At 42.4% G+C, this 21,499-nt stretch overlaps 1 protein-coding gene across 2 annotated transcripts in view; it reads left to right on the top strand.

The window, feature by feature from the left end:
* Positions 1-21,499, top strand: part of KCNJ6 (potassium inwardly rectifying channel subfamily J member 6) — a 175,464-nt gene that overhangs the window by 57,519 nt on the left and 96,446 nt on the right. The window contains exon 2 of one of the 2 annotated variants that reach the window (XM_074533912.1): positions 998-1,046. The exons of the other annotated variant lie outside the window; for it this stretch is intronic. Within the exon in view, the coding sequence (XP_074390013.1) occupies positions 1,022-1,046 (25 nt within the window). The 5' untranslated portion in view covers positions 998-1,021. The remainder of the gene's footprint in view (positions 1-997; positions 1,047-21,499) is intronic. 2 annotated transcript variants of the gene reach the window in all.

Here is a 21,499-nt window from a genome sequence, read left to right as displayed (position 1 = left end):
CAAAACCCTGCACCTTGTCCCAGAGCTGAGATAAGGAGCTTCTGTTTGGGGATACTGCCCAATAAAGTCATATTTTGCAAGTTGAATTTTTGCAAGTAAATTTTCTTCTTTACTGAGGTTTTTTGAGGAAAAAAGAGCTGAGATCTACTCACCCATGGCCCAGGAGAGCCACTGTCACAGCCTTGACACAAGTGGGAGGGTGGGGAGGTCAGGAGTCACAGAGGGGTCACAACAGCCCCACCACATCCTCCCAAAACCACTTCGTTGGAGTTTCAAGGGCTTTGCAGTTTTCATTCAGCCCAAACTTTGCCTCTGAAATCGGGAGATTGGGCCCAGCCTCCGCTGCTGTGGCTGAGCTGTGCTTTGAGACATTGGGTTTTCACCATACTCAAGGGCTCTTGAGTGACCAAGCCTCTGTCTTGGCTACAAATGTCTGAAATGAAAAAAACAAATTAAATTAAAAGAAAATAATGCAAGGAACAAGAGACAAAGACCAGCAGTTTTGCTTGGGAGTCCCTCAGTTCATCTCAGCATCAGCCCAGTGCCACACCACACACTCCAGCTCCCATATAAAATCGATTTATTTCCAAATAAGTGCTTTTTTCCTGCAGTGTAAGAGGTTTGTGGGTTGCTCTTTTGTCAGGAAGGCCTAACACACTGGAGTATGTTAGCAGAGAGTGAAAACCTGGGGAGGGTTTCCTCCTCTGTTATCACTTTGATTGAATAATTTTAATTTCTCCAGCTAGATACACACAGATAAATGAATACAAGCTTCATACTTCATAGTAGGAAAAATTGAGAGATTACAAGGAAAAAAAAACCCACAGAGGTTCAGGCTATTTAGGAGTGAAGTTAAATCCCTAAAATAAAATAGAAATATATAATGGATGAATGTCCTCCCCTCACATTGCCACTTGCACTCAGGTGTATTTCTATTTCTCTATTACATATATATATATATATATATATTTGTTTTTCATTTTGTCTGTTCCCCCAGGAGAAGCCCCAAAGAGAAACAGAGATGGCCAAATTGACAGAGTCGATGAGTGAGTACAAATAGGAAGTTCAACCACTTTATTTTTCCATCTGTCCCCCTCCCTCTCATAAAGCCACAAACCCAGAACGCAGTGCTTGAATCCAGGGATCTCATTCAGCCCTGCCTTCACTCCCAAATTCATCATAAATCATTCCACTCCTTAAAAAAAAAAAAAAGCAAAAGAAAATAGGAATCCCCAGAACAAGGGCTGCTATTTTCTTCATGCACTGCTTAAATCACATCTATTTGGGCTTAAATCCAGCAAAGAGCCTGCTCCATGTTTGACTTTGTAAGCCTGAGGGGCTTTTTTTAAATAGAATGTAACTAATTGTGGATTTAATAAGTGCTTAATTTACTTGATTCATGTGTTCCTTTACAAGCTTACAGAAGGTCACTCTAAATCCAGTGCAATTATTGAGGATTGTTGCCTGTGCCACATTCAGCCAGCAGGAATTATGGCCAGAGATGTTTCTGGAAAGCTTTCAGTTGGTTTCTCTGATTTGTGAGAGGTTTGTGTTGTCTTAAATGTGTGCCCAATAAGGAATACTTTGTATTTTTGCCATATTTTGGGATCTAGGTAATGGAGCAGTGGCTGTAAGCTTTTGTAGCTGAGAGATTCAGGCTGGATAATTCATTAGTGGACACAATCTGGAGACCATTTAGGGTGAAATCCTGGTAGATCGCTGCCTCTTACCCAAAGTTTATCAGCTCCAAAGCTCATGGAAGCTTAAATTAATTAAGTCAAAAGAGAGAAATATTTCACTGTGCTTAACCAGAGACTACAGAAAGACAGAAACACAGGTATGCACAACTTGTTTATATCAGAAATTTCTGTCCAGTTACTTTGTTCTGCTTCTGTACAGAACTTGCTCCTAGGGCAGCACTTCCCTGACTTTTTACTCTCCCAAACCCTTTATTACCTTTTGAAATCATCCCCTGTATCTCCTTACCCGTGTCATTGCAGGGCAGAGCCACCACTACAAACTATGAAAAATTATTTCAATATCAGAAACAGCCAATCCCACAAAAAGGTGCAGCAGGCCTGGGAGATCTCAAAGATCTTCTTGTTCCAACCCTTCTCCCAAGGGTGGTGGGCAGGGCTGGGATGGAATTCCCAGAGCAGCTGTGGCTGCCCCTGGATCCCTGGCAGTGCCCAAGGCCAGGTTGGACACTGGGGCTGGAGCAGCCTGGGACAGGGGAAGTGTCCATGGTGGCACTGGATGAGTTTTAAGGTCACTTCCATCCCAAACTATTCTGGAATGCTCTGATTTTATATTTCTGCAGTATATATAAAGCATAAATACATATATATAAATAAATATAAGTATTTCTCCATGGTGCAGCCAAGCTGGGGTGGTAACAGAGGAAATCACAAAATTACAGCTTAGCAAGGCCCAGAAAAGGACACAGTGCCACTGTGGCCACAGCTCTCTTCACAGAGAGCAGCAGACACAACTCTCTCCCAGGATTTTTCCTGGGAAAGGCAGTGAGAAGCTCAGAGAAGAAGAGAAAACAATTCTCAACTCTACTCACTGCTCCTGTTGTTTTTGCACGTGTGGAATGTGTTATGGGGATTGTTTACCCAAAGTGATTTCTTAATTTTACAATGGTGAAGGTTGTTTGAATTTCTTGGCCTGTTGGGTCAAAGCTGTGTCCTGGCTGTCTCAGACAGTCACAGATTTTTCTTTAGTATTCTTTAGTATAATATTCTTTTGTGTAGTATCTCTTTAGTATGTAATTTACTATTAGTGTAATATAATTTAATATTTAATCCCTTTAATCCCTGTGGATGTTCAGTGTCACCCCTAGAAGCATCCCAGGCCCCCATCAGGTGCTGCTGGATATTGGATTGATGTGTAATTATGTCCAAAGGAGGAACCTCTTATCAAAGGTGGAAGCAGATAAATAATATCTCCCAGTTCAATAGGGAGTTGCTGGACTTTGCACAACCCTTCTGAAACAAGGTGAAGGAATATTGCCAAAAAGGTTTAGGGGAAAGCAATCAGACCCTCTGAGTGCTCTGAAGAATCAGAGGAGAGGCCCAGAACACTTGGTAACTGATTGGGAACAAACCCCAGAAATTCCCTATGCAGTTCCTTCAGTGTGTTTGTCCTGCCAATTATTTAATCTGACTTAGCTTTGAGACAGAATGATGCTTAAAAGGTTTACTGCTGCCTTGTGTGAGGATTTTTTCATACTTCATGCAAGGCTTTTATGAAATTTTCAGATCATTTCATGGCATTTTAAAATATTTTTAATAAATCCTAGACAGTGTTACAAGGTGTAAATAAAATTCTTATTTTAAAGCTGGTGCAGAGTAAAATGAGATAAATGAAGTAGATAAATGGAGTGGATAAATGGACCTCTGGCTTGGACTGCAGGACCTTTTTCTTGGAACTGAGAAAATAAAGAAGGGCATTCAAGGCCTGAGAGGGTTTCAGAGACCTGGAGAAATGGCTTGGTCATGGTACCAATATAACAGAATTATTACTTACCTTCCTCTTTCACCCAAGAGCTGCTCTCCTCTCTTCCCTCTGTTCTTTGCACAGCCCCAGGAAAAATCAATCCCCTTCCCTGCACTGCTGTGTATTTTCTCTCTCTCAGAACACCCTGCTGAACTTGCCAAGCACTGCTCACTGCCCCTTCTCCTCCAGAAAGATTTTCTGGATGTTTCTGCACTACTCAAAGCCCCTGGACCTGAGATTCACATCACACCACTCACCAACAGGGAGACTGAGGGAACTCTGATGCAGAGGTTGTTCCAAGGCTGTTATATATATATTTTTTTTTTCTTCTTTTTTTGCCAGCAGGAATAAGTCTGTATTTTTGTCACATTTTGCATTTCCATCCTCAGAGGCTCTGTCATGTTGAAGGGAACATTGGTAAGGAAAAAATTGCATTGTTGTTATTTTCTGTCCTCTTTCCACAGAACTTTTATGGAGATGGAAAGAGATGAGATATCATGACAGAGCCCTGTACTTGAGCTCTGTTTTCCTTGAAAGTTAAAAAAAAAAAAAAAAAAAAAAAAAAAGTGAGGGGGAAAATAATTTTAATACAACAGTTAAAGTACAAACTAGCAAGAAATGTTCTGCTAAATTTTTCAGGATAGTCCCTAAGAGCTGATACAGAAGCAGAAATGAATACCAAATAACACCACTCTTTGCCTCAAGTTATTATTTTACAACTCTTGCACAGAATTAATAGAAAGCCACCACAGTTACACTGAGCCCCAGGGAGCTGTCCAAGAATTCCTTTATAATGCCTTAAAATCCATGTGCATTTTAAAATTTCTTTATAGCTTGAATTAGTCAATTTTCCTCATATAACCTCAGAATACTTAAAAGCTGAGCACATCCAGGAAGCCAAGAATGAAATTATTTTCCTTGCAACTTTTGTTTTCTTCTTTCCCTGTTGTTCTCGAGCTCCCCATGCCCCATTGATCATTTTTAACCCAAATGCCATCACCAGGCCTACAAATGGCTAAAGCCCAGCAGGGAAGGTAGGAGAGCAAATATTTAACAGCAGAGGAAGGAATCAAATAAAAAAAAAATTAAATTAAAAATGTATTTAGAGAAACATCCTCTACAGAACTCTCCAGTCCTCAGGAATGATCCTCACTGAGAATGCTTTGTGGAATGAGCACTACAAGGTGTTTAGTGAGTAGCCAAATATGTTGGTGCATTTAAGAAAAGTCATTTTGAGGCGGTCAGAGTTCTCAGCTTTGCAGAAAGGTGGATGTGGTGTGCCATGAGCAGAGGGAAGCTGCTCCAGGCTGGGAAGGGATGGGAGAGGGGCAGGGTGGGTGTCTGACCCTGCCATCCAGCTCGGATCTGCTCCGGCAGCAGGGACTGAGCAGGGACAGCCAGAGGCACCAGAGCTGCTGTAAAATAAGGTTCTTCCTTCATTTGTTACAAAAGTGTGAGCTCCAAATGTCCGTGGATGTATTTCCAAGTGATGAATACTGAGAACTCAGATGACTCCAGATAAAACCTTCTGAATTATGGATACCATGAATTTTACTCATGGAAGGTAGAAAGAATATAAACCAACCTGAAGGAATTTCAGGAGCAGACAAACCCCAGGAGAGAGTTGGTTTATCATGAAGTGCTTTTCCCTAAAGGTTTCTTTTTCTTGTCTTTGGTGCCTGAGCTGAAGTGTCCCTATTGCTCTCTCAGAATTTATAAAGAGAAAAATGTTTCTGCTTTGAGTTACTTGAAAGTCCCAGCATTTCAAGATTTACACGTGCCAGGGATTATATATTATATATAATAATATAATATAATAATTATAATAATATAATATAATATAATATAATATAATATAATATAATATAATATAATATAATATAATATAATATAATATAATATATTTATATATAATATAGATAAATATATAATAATATAATAAAGTAATTATATTCTATAATAAAATAATGTAACATAATGTTATTATATTATATTATATTATATTATATTATATTATATTATATTATATTATATTATTACATTACATTACATTACATTACATTACATTACAATATGCTATACTAAAACTATATTAAAGAAAGAGAAAGGATACATCAGAAGGCTTAACAAGAATGAATAATAAAAACTCATGACTGACTCCTCAGAGTCCAACACAGCTGAAGGTGATTGGTCATTAAGTAAAAATAATTCCCCAAAAACCAACCAAACCTGTTGGTAAACAATCTCCAGCCACATTCCAAAGCAGCAAAACAGGGAGAAGCAAATGAGATAAAATTGTTTTTTCTCTGAGCTGGTCCTAAAGCCTGGCTTTCATCCCCTCACTCCAGAGCCCTGAATATTCACTCTCAGAAAGCATTTCTTAGGACAAACTTCCAGTTCAAGATTTTGCACTGGTATCAAGTGCCACCCATTTGTTACAAAGTGCAAAATTCAGCAGCAAAAACTCCAAAACACTTGGAAAACTTATTCAAGAAAGACATTTACTTGCACAGTAATTTATTTTGAAAATATCCAGATATCCTCTAGTTATCCTTTTTTTTTAATTGTGCCAAGAGCAGAATAGGAAGGCTGGTTTTCCCACAATGTGCATTTTCATTATCTCATGTTCTGTTGTTACAGTTATTATGGGAGAAGTTTTGTACCAAATATTAAGCTACAGATGGAAGTGATACATCTAATTATTGTTGATTCAATACTGTTTAAGTAGGTTGAAACATTTATTCCCAACTTAACTCCCTAAATCTTTGGTCAAATTTGAATTATGAGTAACCAGAGTATGTATGATTTTATTATTGTTGTGGTTTTGCTTGTTTCAGCAGAAATCAGCTGATGCATACAGTCAAAAGTACAGAAAGAACACTGCTGTTATTAAATGAAAAAATGGTTTATTCTTTGAGGCAAAGGTCAGGTTTGAGGAAAGAATGAAATTTTAAAGCAGGAATTCATTATGCAGGACAGCAAGAATTTGATTGTCTCAGTGTTGCACTGACAGGGGCCTAGAAGAGCTGTGAACTTATTTATGCAATAATTAACAAAGGAAACTTGTCTTAGGCAGGAAGATGATTGACAGATTTTCCAGTCCTGGGTATATAACATTGTGAAGAGCATTTTCTTGGCATTCTCTGAGCTTTTAAGGGTCTTATCTTTACCTTTTCTCTGCAAGTGTGAAGGACAAAAAATTGGTTGCTTTTTTTCCCCAAATGAAAACCAAGACTCTCACAAAAATCATTTGATTCTAGAAGCTTGGATTTTTCAAAAACATATTAAATTTTGATAGCACTGCTAATATTCCTTGCCTAAGCTAAAAATCTTTGTGAAAATTAAATTCCAAATCTCAGGGATGAGATAACCAAGAGCTGAATTATGAATGAAGTAAAAATTTCTGGTTTTCTAGTTAGGAACAGTGATTGCATAAAAGCTACACTGGACTTCTCCTTGAAATAAAGTATTTCGTGTTCCTTCCGCTTTTATATATATTTTCCTTTCTTTTTATTAGCTCCAAGTCACCCATTGCTAAATCACGCACTTCTAAAATAGAGGCTGCAGTCAAGCTGCCACTATTTCAAAATTATCAGTGTTCTTTGCACTCCTGTGGCCCACAGCAGAGTCAAGCTGGGTTTTCCAGTCCCAACCTTCCCAGGACAAGGTGGGATTGCATTCCCTGCTGCATCAAAGTTGTTTAGATACAAAGATAAAGCACTTTTAGATAAAACACTTTCCCAGCTTCCCAGGGCACTGCTCTCTACAGATTCCAATCCATGGTCCTGTTGCACCAACACCTTCTGAAGGGAAAAGTTGTGACTGTGGATGAGTTGTGGTATGAGATGCACTTTGGAATGAAATTTTCTTCAGAGGGCAAATATATGCCTGGGAGGTTGGAATTATAATAATATAAGCATATGTAGAAATTGAATAATGAAAGCTGAGGCCACTTCAGATTTTAAGAACCAGATTTTGATAACCTTGGTCAAAAATGTCAATTAAGTGGTTTAAACCTCTACAGAGACATCAATTTCTCATCATACCCAAATAATAAGTGTGTGTTCAACTGTCATCATACCCAAATAATAAGTGTGTGTTCAATTGTGGGCCAGGGAGAATTGCCCCTTAACTATCCCTGGAAGTGTTCAAATCCAGCTTGGAGCAGCCTGGCACAGTGGAAGGTGTCCCTGCCCATGGCAGGAGGTTTGAGGTCTTTCCCAGCCCAAACCATTCCATTATTCTATTTGGGGTTTGGTTTCATAATTTTAATGCTCTTCTAATGCAGAACTTTTTCTACATTTTATTTAACATCCACTTAAATCTTCCAGAGGTCCCAGCCAACTGCTTCAGCTGGAGAGGTGAACATTGGGCAGTGCTGGAAGTGCAGCTTCCACCTGTAAAGAGCAGAGGTTTCACATTCACTCAGGATTAAAAAAGTCATTAAAAATGTCTAATCAATTGTCTCCACGGAGAGCAGATGAGTCAAATTCAAGGGTGAAAAAAAGGATCAATGTTTCTGAAAGCTGTAGAAACCTTTCTGTCCTGGATCAGCCTTATCAAGCAGAGAAAAGACGGTAATGGATTTTAGTTCTAGGAAATAGAATGTGAGGGACAGCAGAGAATGCTGGTCAACAGCTAAGGAAAAAACAAACCAGGGAAAAAACCAAAACATTTGAGATGTACAAGTACAGCTGTTAAACAAGTAGTACCATGAAGTATTGGATTTTTAAAACCTTGGACTTTGAAAATTGTTTGCAAAGGTGTCCAGAATTGATGACTGGAAAATATCATAGAGCATGGCAACATAAACTATGATGTGAAAGAAATGGCCAACTTCATTGGGAAAAGGGCCCAGTTGCACTTTCCAATACAAACAATGAGAGAAAGGTTTTTTCGGGGTGTTTTGGACAGATGTCTTTTAATTGCCTTTTAATCAGGTATTAAATTAATCCCTGAAGCTGGACTATGTTCTCCCTGTATTTTTCACCTGCTTTTATTGCTCTCCAAACATTTGACAGGGGATAACAGGGACAATATTACCCACATTAAAGGCAAATAATGCCTGGAAGTGTGTGCACAGAACACATTAATTCAAAGTGTTATTGCTGAGTGACTGCCCATACTCACAGCTCAGCCTCTTCTAACTTTATTTACCACTATTCCTTTCACCATAAAATATCTTGAACTACATGGAGGAGAAAAGCAGAAAGACTCCAGTGAGAGTCATTCCCCACAGTGAGAGAGCTGTTAAAATATAAACCAACAAGAAGGCAGAGACCTGCAAGATCTGTCCCCTTCTGAGGGAGCCCAGCACTGTTTTCAGAGCCAGGGATGGCAGGGGTTGGGCAATGGGGCTGTTCTGCTCCTCCAAATCAGTCAATCCCTGATTTCAGCATTGCTCCCTTTGCTGTTCCTGCCCAGGAGTGTCTCACAGGCTTCTCTCTCTGCAGGAAAAGGAGGACACAGCTGTGCTCACCTGCTGATCCTCACTGTTGGCACTGCACTGAAATTCTGCCGTGCAATGAGAGATTGCTCTTTCTTCCTAAATAATTCCCCTATCTCCCTTCTTCAAACATTTGCCAGCTTGCAGAACCTCTCTCTAATCAGCCTGTTAGATTTTATAATCCAAATCAGCACCCAGAGCCTGCAGTCCTGGCTGTTCTTAGCTGAACTCCCCCCACTTTATCATCCTCACCCTCCACAAGTACATTTATTAATGCACATACCTGTAAGAAAAATAGTGCAAAAGAGAAAAGTTCATCCAAAATAAAACCCTGTGTTCTTTCAGGGGAGACACAGGTGGTGGTAAAGTTCCTCAGATAGGTGAAATTCTCCTGGCCCCACTGAGGTGCTGAGGCACCTCAAATCCTCAGTGCAGGGGAGGATTGTGCAGAAATTTAATATTGAAAGCTGAAGTCACTTCAGATTTTAAGGATCTGGAGCGTGTCCAGGGCAGGGAATGGAGCTGGGATGGGGCTAGAGCCCCAGGAGGGGCTGAGTGAGCTGGGGAGGGTCTCTAGTTGGTCACAGTGACCCCGAGGTACATTAGAAAGTCTCTTTTGAAGTCTCTTTTCCCAGCCTGGCAGCCAAAGAAGGAGCCAGGGCTCTTCATTTCTCTGTCTCAAGGTTGTTTATTGTTCCTTATATATCAAATTTTTTCTCCTGTCCAGCCAAGGTCCACTCAGCAAGACAGTCCAAGGCACTCTGCCTGCCCCCAGGGCAGTGTTATTTTTTTATACTAAAAGCTACATGTACAATATTTACAATTACTTCCCAATACCTATCACCTATGTTAGACAGTGAGCTTCTACTCTAAACCAATCTGTGAGTGCCAACATCACAGCAGAAGATGGAAGCCAAGAAGAAGAGGGAGAAAGGCAGGACACACCCAGATCCCTCCATCTTACCTCCTGAACCCTCATTCTAAAAACACCAAAATCTATTTTTTCACCCCATGATAAATTCCCTATTATTCTACTTGAAGTTTTGTGGCTTATAATTCTTCATATAAGGTTGGTAATTTGCTCCACGGGTCATAATCAAAACTACAGGGGCACCCTGGGCTCTGTGCCAGGTGTGACTGTGTTCACAATGGTCTTAGGATGAGGGAAGAGATAAGGATCTGACTTCATATTTCAGAAGGCTGATTTATTATTTTATGATATATATTACATTAAAATTATACTAAAAGAATAGAAGAAAGGATTTCATGAGAGGGCTAGCTAAGAATAGAATAAGAAAGAATGATAACAAAGGCTTGTGGCTCAGACTCTCTGTCTGAGCCAGCTCACTTTGATTGGCCATTAATTAGAAATTAACCAACATGGGCAAATCAAAGATCCACCTGTTGCATTCCACAGCAGCAGATAATCAAAGTTTACATTTTGTTCCTGAGGCCTCTCAGCTTTTCAGGAGGAAAAAACCTAAGGAAAGGATTTTTCATAAAAGATGTCTGTGACACCCAGGGTCTCTGAACCCCTGGCAGGGGTCTTGGCTGCTCAGGGCAGCCAGAGGGATGTCCTGAATTCTGACAAGGGAGCTGGGCAGGGGCTGGAGCCCCAGGAGGGGCTGAGGGAGCTGGAAGGGGCTGAGGCTGGAGCAAAGGAGGCTCAGAGGCCCTCGTGGCTCTGCACAAGGCCCTGCCAGGAGGGCACAGCCGGGGGGGTCGGGCTCTGCTCCCAGGGAACAGGGACAGGAGCAGAGGGAGCGGCCTCAGGCTGGGCCAGGGCAGGCTCAGCTGGGACAGCAGCAGCAATTTGCCCATGGAAAGGGAGCTCAGGCCTTGGCAGGGGCTGCCCAGGGAGCTTTGCAGTGCCCATCCCTGCAGGTGTCCCCTAGAGGTGGCACTGAGTGCTCTGGGCTGGGGACAAGGTGACAGCACAGCTGGGACTCTGTGACATTGGAAGATTTTTCCAGCTTTAAGGACTCTGAGATTCCAGGATCTGGGAGGTCACATCTGACCCTCCTGCCTGACTCCAGGTGTCCCTCCATGGCTCCAGGCAGCTCCCACTTCACCCATGGAACAAAGGGAAGCTGTGCTCTCCTCCCACTGCCTGAGGATGAGTGATGGGGAGACGATTGTGCTTCCAAATCATGACACTTTCAATTACCATTTTCCTTCATTCACAGGAGCTAAATCACACAATGATTGTCACTGTCTGACATATTTATCATTGTCAGGCTGAGCCTGCTCTCTCTACATCACAGGATTCCTCTGTTTCTCCTGGGATCCTACACAATGAAGTCATGTCATGTGTCATGCAACATTTTCTCACCTACCTGCAAACCAAAGGACAACAAACAACATCACTCCCTGTCCTTAGAAATGGCACATTTTTGTTGAGGTTTAAAACCTATACTTTCACTTGACAGTTTGGGTGGCAGTTTAAATTTCTTCTTGTGCTCTGTGTTTTAGTATTGTTTGAGTAGTTCTTTTAATGACAGGTAAAGAATAATTTCCTCTGAGATCTCCTGGATGGTGTACTGGCAAATTTTCTTCTTTTTTTTTTTTTTTTTTTAAATAAAGCAGAACAGAACTATCTCCAGACCTCCTGCTAAGTTAGCTTGCTATGGCATATTGCTCTTGCATGCAGTTGAGTGTCTTTTTGGTGATAACATTATTATTTAGGGGAGTATTACTATTTAAGGCACAAGTAACTCATGCTGGTGCACTAATTTGTGGGTGAAGGCTGTGTATTTTTAGAATCCATTCAATCATGTGTGCTGGGCTGTAATGTTTCAAAGTGAAATCTTGAAAAGCACCATACAAACCCCCATGAAAGTGAACAGAAGAACTCCTACTGTTTCTCTGCCTCCTAATTTGATCAGGTGCCCATGATGGTAACATGAAAAGGAAAGGGAGAGATTCATGAACACTGCTAAAGTATTTCTTTATCCCAATAAATTTGAGTGGGTAAATCCCAGTGAGGTGTGACCTATCTGATTGCTAGTCAGGTATATCAGGGAACACGAGTTATTTAATGTATTTAAATTATTCTTTATCCAAATTATTTCTTTATCCCAATAAATCTGAGTGGGTAAATCCCAGTGAGGTGTGACTTCACTGACTGCTAGTCAGGTATATCAGGAACAAGAGTTATTTCATTTATTCAAATTCTTTTTAATCTAAATTATTTCTTTATCCCAATAAATTTGAGTGGGTAAATACCAGTGAGGTGTGACCTCAATGATTGCTTGTCATGTGTATCAGGGAACAAGAGTTATGTAATTTATTTAACTTTTTCTTCATATAAAGTATTTCTTTATCCCAATAAATCTGAGTGGGTAGATCCCAGTGAGGTGTGGCCTATCTGATTGCTAATCAGGGATATCAGGGATCAAGAGTTTATCCAGAGAAGTTATGGATTTCCTGGAAAACTTTAGGGCCAGGTTGGCTCTCCATGAAACATTTCACTCCTGCAAGCTCCTATTTTATACACCCCAACTCCAATCAAACCCTTTGCTTCTCATTCCCTCCCAATTCCACTTCTAAAGCCTTGACAAAAGGTTTTATGGATCTGCATCTTCACACTCAGCAGCAGAATGCCTGGAAATGCTTCTTAAATGTTATTGAAACTGGTCAGGGATTAATTTCTTTTTAAAATTTTTTAATTGAATGAGTAATAAACAGATCCCATAACAGAATTTGTCTAGAAAAAAAAAGATTAAAAATCCAAGACTTATCACTAAACTTGATAAGGCTTTTCTAACAATCCTTGCAGCGCACTTCTCTTTTTCCCATGGGATAAAACAGTCACAGCAAACAAATTTAATAATTGAAGAATGAGTTTAAAAAGTTACCAACTTATATAAAATGTATAAATAAATGTACAAATGAAAATGAGGGGTGGGAATGTGTAATTTTAAGTTCAGCAGTGCTTTTTCATTTTAAGAAACTCTTTCCAAACTTCCATAGGAACAGAGAAGAGGTAAAGCAGAGTGGCAAAACCAAATTTTTAAGAAAAAGGAAATATATAGAGAAGGGGGCTGGGGGAAACTCATTTTTATCAAAAGATTATAATTTCAAATTGAGCCTGCATTGTGTGTTACTATAGAAACTCCCATTTTGTGGCATGTTTGTGGGGAAAAAGTCAAAAGTTGCATTTTAATGAAGGCAGATCACACATTGGCTTTCCTTGGGAAAGCCAAGTAAAAGAGAAGTTTCTCTCCAAAACTGGATAATTACCCCAAATAAGGTGAGCTAATTAAGGTCACAGGGAAGGGATATTAAATCCTGAAGTGCCAATATGTTATGTTCATTTTTCCACGCCAGTCCCTGCCTTCCAGATTATATATTAGATACTGCAGGAGCCTGATGGATTGAGAGGCTCGTTGCCATGGCAATATTTGCTGCTTTGCTGGTATTCCCTACAGAAAGTAAAGGATTTTTTTTCCCCTACTCAGTTAGACAAATTGGCTAAATATAGCCAGGGATGTTGGGGAACTGAAACAGCAGAATGTGCTGGGGGGAGGATCTGGGGAAGGACTGGGATTTGTGAGTGGTGAGGAATCACAATGGGATGTGGAACAGTGAGGAGTGAGGGGAATGGGGAAACTGGGAAAGGGAAGGAAGGGAAAAAGAAGGGGAAAGGAAAGGGAAAGGAAGGAGAAGGGGAAGGAAGGAAGGAAGGAAGGAAGGAAGGAAGGAAGGAAGGAAGGAAGGAAGGAAGGAAGGAAGGAAGGAAGGAAGGAAGGAAGGAAGGAAGGAAGGAAGGAAGGAAGGAAGGAAGGAAGGAAGGAAGGAAGGAAGGAAGGAAGGAAGGAAGGAAGGAAGGAAGGAAGGAAGGAAGGAAGGAAGGAAGGAAGGAAGGAAGGAAGGAAGGAAGGAAGGAAGGAAGGAAGGAAGGAAGGAAGGGATTTATATGGATTTTATCTCCTACTTTCAGAGCATATCTTGCTTTTAGAGATGGGAAAGGGAGAATGGGCAGTGCTGCCAGAGCTGCTGGTGCTTTGCTGTGCTCCAGGTAATTAACAGCCTCAGGGACAGCTAAGAGGTAAAAACCTCGAAAATTAATTTAAAAATTTAAAAAGTAAAGCAATGAAATTGCCTACCACTGAAATTGTCAGTGTAAATCACAATTTGAGCTCCAAATATAAGCCGCCTTCTTCTGTTCTGGTTTTTTTTGGGGAGTTTTTTTTTTTGTTAATCTTTGCTCACAGCGTTTTTAAAGCAAGGTGTTGATACCATTTCCATCCTCCTCTTGGCACAGGGAGAGCCAATGTGCTCCAGTCAGATGTTAGGGAGTGCTGTCTCTTCTGGAGGGTTCAGTCTGTAGCTCCGAGGTGTGGGAAGAGTGCGACAATGCGCTTTCTTTTTAATATTAGCCCATCTCAGCCAAGCATCTATGGATTGCTGCAGAGTTTAAAAAAGTAAAAGGCTGCTTTGTTTCTTCCTCTTCTGCACTCCTCTTATGCACAGAAATGCACTGATAAACCCATAGTGTTTGTCTTGAGGCTTAGAAAGAATCTGTTCAATAAGAGTGACCAGGCAGCTGTGACTGTCCTTGGGGACACTTCACTTCCCAGCCACCCTGTCCTCCTCCTTTCCATGCCACTCATCCATCAGAGTTTTATATTTTTTAGGATATCAGACAATCACAGCATACTGTTGTTACAGACATCTTTTATGAAAAATCCTTTCCTTAAGATTTTTCCTCCTGAGAAGCTGAGAGGCCTCAGGAACAAAATGTAAGCAATTATTATCTGCTGCTGTGGAATGCAACAGGTGCATCTGTGATTGGTCAATATGGCTGTTTGTAATTAATGGCCAATCACACTGAGCTGGCTCAGACAGAGAGCCGAGCCACAAACCTTTGTTATCATTCTTTCTTTTTCTATTCTTAGCCAGCCTTCTGATGAAATCCTTTCTTCTGTTCTTTTACTATAGCTTTAATATAATATATATCATAAAATAATAAATCAAGCCTTCTGAAACATGGAGTCAAATCCTCATCTCTTCCCTCATCCCAAGACCCCGGTGAACGTTGTCACAATACTGTGGCAAGCCATGAACGCAGCTCTTGCAGCAGAGGGTTCACTCTCACAAGGAAAAGCACAAAATGTCTAATTCAGGGACCTGGAGATTCCCTAGGATGGGACTTTTCCTGAGGGAAAACACTTGTAAAAGGTGCAGGGGAAGAGGCAGAGGAGAAAAGAGCAGCTCTGAAACCAGGATTTGATTCCTCATGCTTTCTGAAAGGCAGAAGAAACTTCAGAGATAAAAAAAATACAGGTAGAGGGCAGAAAAAAGTGGGAACACCATTGGGGCAGGGAAGAATGGAGAGGGATGAGGGAGGCAGGAAAGGAATATCTTGGCAGCAGCTTTGCAGACTGTGCTTCACTCTCTGTGTGTCACACAGAGTTTGCATTACAGCAGTCCCAGGGATGTGATCAGATAGAGAAGAAACACAAGAACACCCAAGCAAGCAGTGAAAGAGTGAGGGAAAGCAGAGGAATTAAATATGATGCTGAAATGGTAGAGTGCTGTTGAGACAGAAATAACAGAGCCCTCTGTTCACACCAACAGCCAGAGCTGGGAATGAAGACAAGAGAGAGGTTTGGAAGAGAGGAGGAGAATAAAAAAATCCTTTATCAGGCATATTAATATTCAGCTGTCAGACAGACCTGAAAGAAATTAAACTAAAATTCAAAGAATTAATTACAGTCCAACAGAAACAGAGAAAAGTTGCAAGGAGGGAAGAGAAAGGTGAGAATCTTAATACCCTATTTCCACATGGATAACCTCCTCAAATCCACATTTGTTTGAAAGTACAGGTAATAGAAGGATGCCCTTGAACCACTCACTGTTCAAAACCCTCAGGCTTTGGGGTGAGGGATAATGAATAGGGACAAAAGTAGAGGCAAGTTGTGGATTCCACATCCCTGGCAGTGCCCAAGGCCAGGTTGGACATTGAGCTTGGAGCAGCCTGGGACAGTGGGAGGTGTCCCTGCCATGGGCTGGAACTGAATTATCTCTAAGGTCCCTTAAACCCAAACCATCCTGGGATTCCATGATTATTGCAACAGAGGGATCAGGCTGATGGGAGTGGAGCTATTGGGTTTTTTAATTGGTTTTGTGCTGTTTTGGTTTGAGTTGGGTTTTTTGAGAGGAAAACAGTTTTTTGTAATAAAATCTCACACAAAATAAATGACAAAAAGATTCATCCTATCACAGAAGAAGGCTGTAGGATCATTGGGAGTGAACATGAGTTTGTAAAGCAAACAAAAATAAAAGATGAGAACAAACAAATTAAAGATACCATTACCAAACTGAGCAGGAGCACTTTCAGAGGAGAAGCTCCAATAAATGCTTTGTAGGTGGGACACAGGAAAACAGAGAGTTGGTGTCCCTTGGGAAACCCTCACCCACAGTGTGTCTCTCCATGATCACCACTGATCATGGCTCTGAGGCCACTGCGCTCAAATAAATGCAAGCTGCACACCTGTAAATAAAAAATTTTATTTTCTTAGGCAGAGACAGGGAGGAGCTGAATTTTCCACATAGGAATGTACATTTCTGTGCCAGGTTTTTCAACAAAAAATGTCAAAGAATTGACGAGAACAAAGATGTGGGAGGGATGTGTCTTATCAGACATTCCCAAGGTGACAACAGCACGACAGATGTGGTGTTTGAGCTTTTGTGAGCCCCCAGCAGAGGGGAAGCTGCTAGAGAACTGTCTGTTATTGATTCACACTGCTCAGAATCCATTTGTACTGGCTGGTTTGGGAGCCATTCTAATTTACAGTCTGTCATGCAAATTGCTCTTGGCCTGTGAAATATTAATCTATTAGATAGACACCCCATGCCTGCACACTGAACACATGGACTCCAGATCCTTGGGGATTTTGCTTTTTAAACAACAGATTATTGCCCACATTCACTAACTACTTCTACAAACAGCTCAGTAATTTCAAGCTTTAATAATCTCCTCAATTCTCTTCCCGCATAACTAGAGGTAATATTTAATGTACTAGGAATTGAAGACCTGGTTCTATGTTTTTTTCATTTAAAAGGAAGCAATTTCCATGGCCACAAAGTTTTTCTTCAGTGTCTGAAATGGATCTGTACAAATACAAATATATATAAGCATATATTTGGGGGTGTATGAATATTTGTGGATCTTTATTAGATTGGAGGAGTGATTGGTGATGGGCTGAATTCAGGGTGAAGATTTGTTGGGGTCTATACCAGTGACATAAAAATGCTTCCCTGGGAGGGTGAGGAGACCCTGGCACAGGGTGCCCAGAGAAGCTCTGCGTGTCTGGGTTTGAACAGACAGGTGTCTGCTGAGGAAGGCAGGAGCCTCCTCTGAAATGGAAAATGTAAACCCCCTCCCTCTGAATTATTATAATTTTGAAATTAAGGGGCTCTCAGGCAAAGATATGGGAATAGGAATAACAATTCTTTATTAGGGAAATAAATAAAAATAAAATAAAATAAAATAAGAATGCAGTAATACAAATAAACCACTGCCAGAGTGAGAGCAGTCCCTGCCCCCTGTGTGTCAGGGGGTGTCCCAGCCCCATCCCAGGGGGGTTCAGCCCTCCTGCAGTGCCAGCTGTGGCTCTGCTGCAGCAGGGATCCTGCACAAGGGGGGAGTTTTCCTCTGCAGCTCCAGGGCTGCTGCAGATGGGCCTGGGCTCCCTCTGGCCATGCAGGGCAGCAGAAAGCTGCTCCTCTGGCAATGCAGGGGGCAAAGGCTGCTGTGCTGTGCCAGGCTCAGATTGGATCCAGGTAGGAATGCTTGGCTCCTCCCCTGGGCGGAGCATCTCCCCATGGGATGCTGGGATTGGATCAGCCCTGCAGGGACATGCAGTGGCCATGGACAGCAGAGATCTCCTGGAGGGAGGGTTGGCTGTGGGAGAGAGAAAGGAAAAACTGCCCCAGGAACAGCAGAGAACTGACCCAGCTCTGACAGATGGACATAGAGCACACACCCCAAACCACATCTTACAGCCCAGGACACTGTGGCTGTCCCTGGATCCCTGGCAGTGCCCAAGGCCAGGTTGGACACTGGGGCTTGGAGCAGCCTGGGACAGTGGGAGGTGTCCCTGCTATGGCAGAGGTGGCACTGGATGAGCTTTAAGTCCTTTCCAACCCAGAGATGCTGAACCCTGATGTGATTCTGCTGCCAGCTCTGGCCCAGCCCATGAAAGGCAAGGCCTGGCTCCCATTAATGGAGAGCCTTTGCTGAGGAACATCTTATAATTCCACAGCTCTGAGGAATTCACTCCCTTCTTGGCTTGGTTTCTGGCAGAAGAAAGCACATGGCACTCATGACCACCATGACCTTATCTATTCCTTATCAGACTCCTCATCCTCCCTAGTGAGGTGCTGGAACAAGGCACCCAGTGCTGATGATTTATTTGGGAGAACTCTGCCTCTTTGGGGGATTATAAAATAGGGGCAGAAAGTGAAAACATGGGCAGAAAGTGACAACCAGGGAGGAAGGAAGCAGCAGAGATCATTGGTCTCCCTCAGGCAGACACCTGCTGTAGGGATGGAGAGGAGCCCTCAGCACCTTCTGTGTTCCCCACACAGAGAAAATCAGCTTCCCCTCTTTCATTTTGGGCAGAATTGCTGGGCTGCTTCTGCCCACCAGTCCTGTAAGAATAAAGAAAACAGTCTTCATAAGCTCAAATAAATCAAGAGGCTGTTGTTAAATTGCCTGTTGGAGGTGGAAGATCAGAGGCAGAGGAGTTGGAGACGTGTTTGTCTTTGAAAAGCCATCCAGGAGAATCCCCAAGAATGTGTTCTCACAGGTAGAGCAGGGAAACACTTGATTTTTTCACATTTTTCATCTCTCCCTGCCTCCAAGGCAGGAAATTCATCCCCCTCTCCTCACAGTGAGGTGAGGGCCATCACCCACAGCCCTGGGTGACAGCAGGCCCAGCACTGGAGATGGGATGGGATTTATCCCCCATTCCAGAGCCACTCCCATAAAACCCCAACAGCAACAGGCCAGCTGGTTATTTTACAGAGAGAAACAGCCATAAATGTCCTCAAATCCAAGCTAAAGCAGCTGCCAGAGGCTCTGCCCTCTCCATGGGCTCTCCCAAGGGTGCTGCACCAGAACCTTTGGAGCCGCAAAGTCTGAGTGCTGCTCATTAGCACGGCCTTCATGGCAAAACCCAACAATTATTCAACTATTACAACCTGTGCTGCATTTTCACCTCAAAATCCAGGCTGTTCATGTGCTTTTAGCTCATGTTTCAATTAGTGGAGAAGAATTTTTTATATATTAAGAGTTTCATCTTAAATTGGTCATGAAATTTGGTCACTTGATGGACTCAGCTGTATCTGAGTGTGAGGAAAAGTCTGTTTAACAAAGCCAATTGGTGTCACTCCAAGCACACACACACGTTTTAAAACAAAAATTAATCAATTTTTTTTCTATTACATCAATTCATACGAAGCAAAATATGCAATTTTTTGGCAGTTCAGCCCCCAGATTTAAATGGCTCACAGTCCTTTAGCACCATCTTGAGAATAAAGTGACAAAGTTGTCACAGTATTATTTTACTGCAGCAGTCATTTCATCTTTAGTGGTGTAGAAGACTGATGGGGTAACTCCTTGTTTTTCTCTCCTGTAATCATTACTTCACATTACTTTATATTCACCTCAATAAATCCATCCCAAGAGCAGAGTGTGACATGAAGATTATTATTTGCTGGTAGCTTTATTATATAAGCAGTAACAGTTCAGAAAATGATAGAAAGCTTTGCAGCTACGTTGGCAACACCCTAATGAACTGTCATTTTAATATATGTTCTAACTACTATTGATGGAAGGCACCACAGGAAAGTTATCACTCCAATTTTTTAAAGATATGAATATTATGAAGACTGTAAAAGCATGACAGAAAGGAATTGTTGCTCTGTACAGCGTGCAATTATTTATTCCAATTTTATATCATAAATAAAATCTTCCATGAAAAAAATCCCCCTTAAGTATTATTTTAAAGGTTTTTCCTATAAATAGCTCATGAAATCATTCGTTTCCATTCCATAAATGCATTAGGAACAGAGAGTCACTAAACAGGAACTGAAGGGATAGAAGGAAAAATTGATACAAATATTTTTATCTCCAATGTGCATCGAGACAGAATCCACTGTGATTATAAAATCAAACCCTGGAGTGATTGCAAAAATAATAGAATCTCATTTGTGTGACACACAGGTGTGTGCACAGCCAGGTTCAGACAGACACACACAACAAATTTTCACAGAATCCCAGAATCCCTGAGGCTGGCACAGCCCTGCCAGCCCATGGAGTGCCAGCTGTGCCCCATGGGCACCTTGTGCCCAGTCCAGAGCACTCAGTGCCACCTCCAGGGGACACCTGCAGGGATGGGCACTGCAAAGCTCCCTGGGCAGCCCCTGCCAAGGCCTGAGCTCCCTTTCCATGGGCAAATTGCTGCTGCTGTCCCAGCTGAGCCTGCCCTGGCCCAGCCTGAGGCCGCTCCCTCTGCTCCTGTCCCTGTTCCCTGCGAGCAGAGCCCAAGCCCTCCCTATGTGAATATTTTCTAAATATTCATGTTCATGATCTGTATCTGAGGTTGCCAGAGAAGTGGCATTACCAAAATTCATAATGTATTAGCTGAAATTCCTTCCATGCATATTTCAGCAAAGTTGTACAGGCAGCATTTCAAATCGCTGCTGTCTGGGAGATTTTCAACTTCTGTTCTGACTTGGTGCTTATGCAAATGCAAATGCAGGAGATAAAGAAAGGCAGGAGCAGCAGAGAAGGGGAGAACATGCCTTGCAATCTTCCCCTGACAAGTTTTCCAGCACATCCCATCCTATCCCTCTCATGCAGAGGAGGAGAAGGACTCAGGGGTGCTGGTGGTGAGAGCTGGACCTGCCCCACAACTCCCCATGGGCTGAGCTCCGATGTGGGCAGCAGGAAGGGGATTGGGATTGTGTCCCTGTGTCCCCTCAGGTGATTCCCCAGCTTCAGAGCTGCCCCAGCCCTGTCCCAGCGCAGGGAGGAGCTGGAGCTGCTGCAGAGCCCAGAGGAGGCTCCAGGATGGGCAGAGGGATGGAGCAGCTCTGCTGGCAGGAAAGGCTGGCACAGCTGGCATTGCTCACCTGCACAGGAGAAGCTTTGGGCTGAGCTCAGGGCGGCCTTGCAGGGCCTGGAGGAGCCCCAGGAAAGCTGGAGAGAGACAATTGCCAGGGGATGCAGGGACAGCACCCAGGGAATGGCTCCCAGTGCCAGAGGGCAGGGCTGGATAGGATTTGGCAATGAGGAATTGTTCCCTGGCAGGGTGGGCAGGGCTGGGATGGAATTCCACTCCTGGATCCCTGGCAGTGCCCAAGGCCAGGTTGGACACTGGGGCTGGAGCAGCCTGGGACAGTGGGAGGTGTCCCTGCCATGGATGAGCTTTAAGGTCCCTCCCAACCCAAACCACCATGCTATGATTCCATGATATCCCTCCTGGTCCTGCAGGTCCTGCTTCTCCCAAACAGGTTTAGGAACAGTTGATTCTTCCA

This window comes from Zonotrichia albicollis, chromosome 2 (genome assembly GCF_047830755.1).
Source record: "Zonotrichia albicollis isolate bZonAlb1 chromosome 2, bZonAlb1.hap1, whole genome shotgun sequence".
Taxonomy (NCBI): domain Eukaryota; kingdom Metazoa; phylum Chordata; class Aves; order Passeriformes; family Passerellidae; genus Zonotrichia; species Zonotrichia albicollis.
The sequence above is the reverse complement of the archived record's forward strand: the minus strand, read 5'-3'. Positions and strand labels throughout refer to the sequence as shown.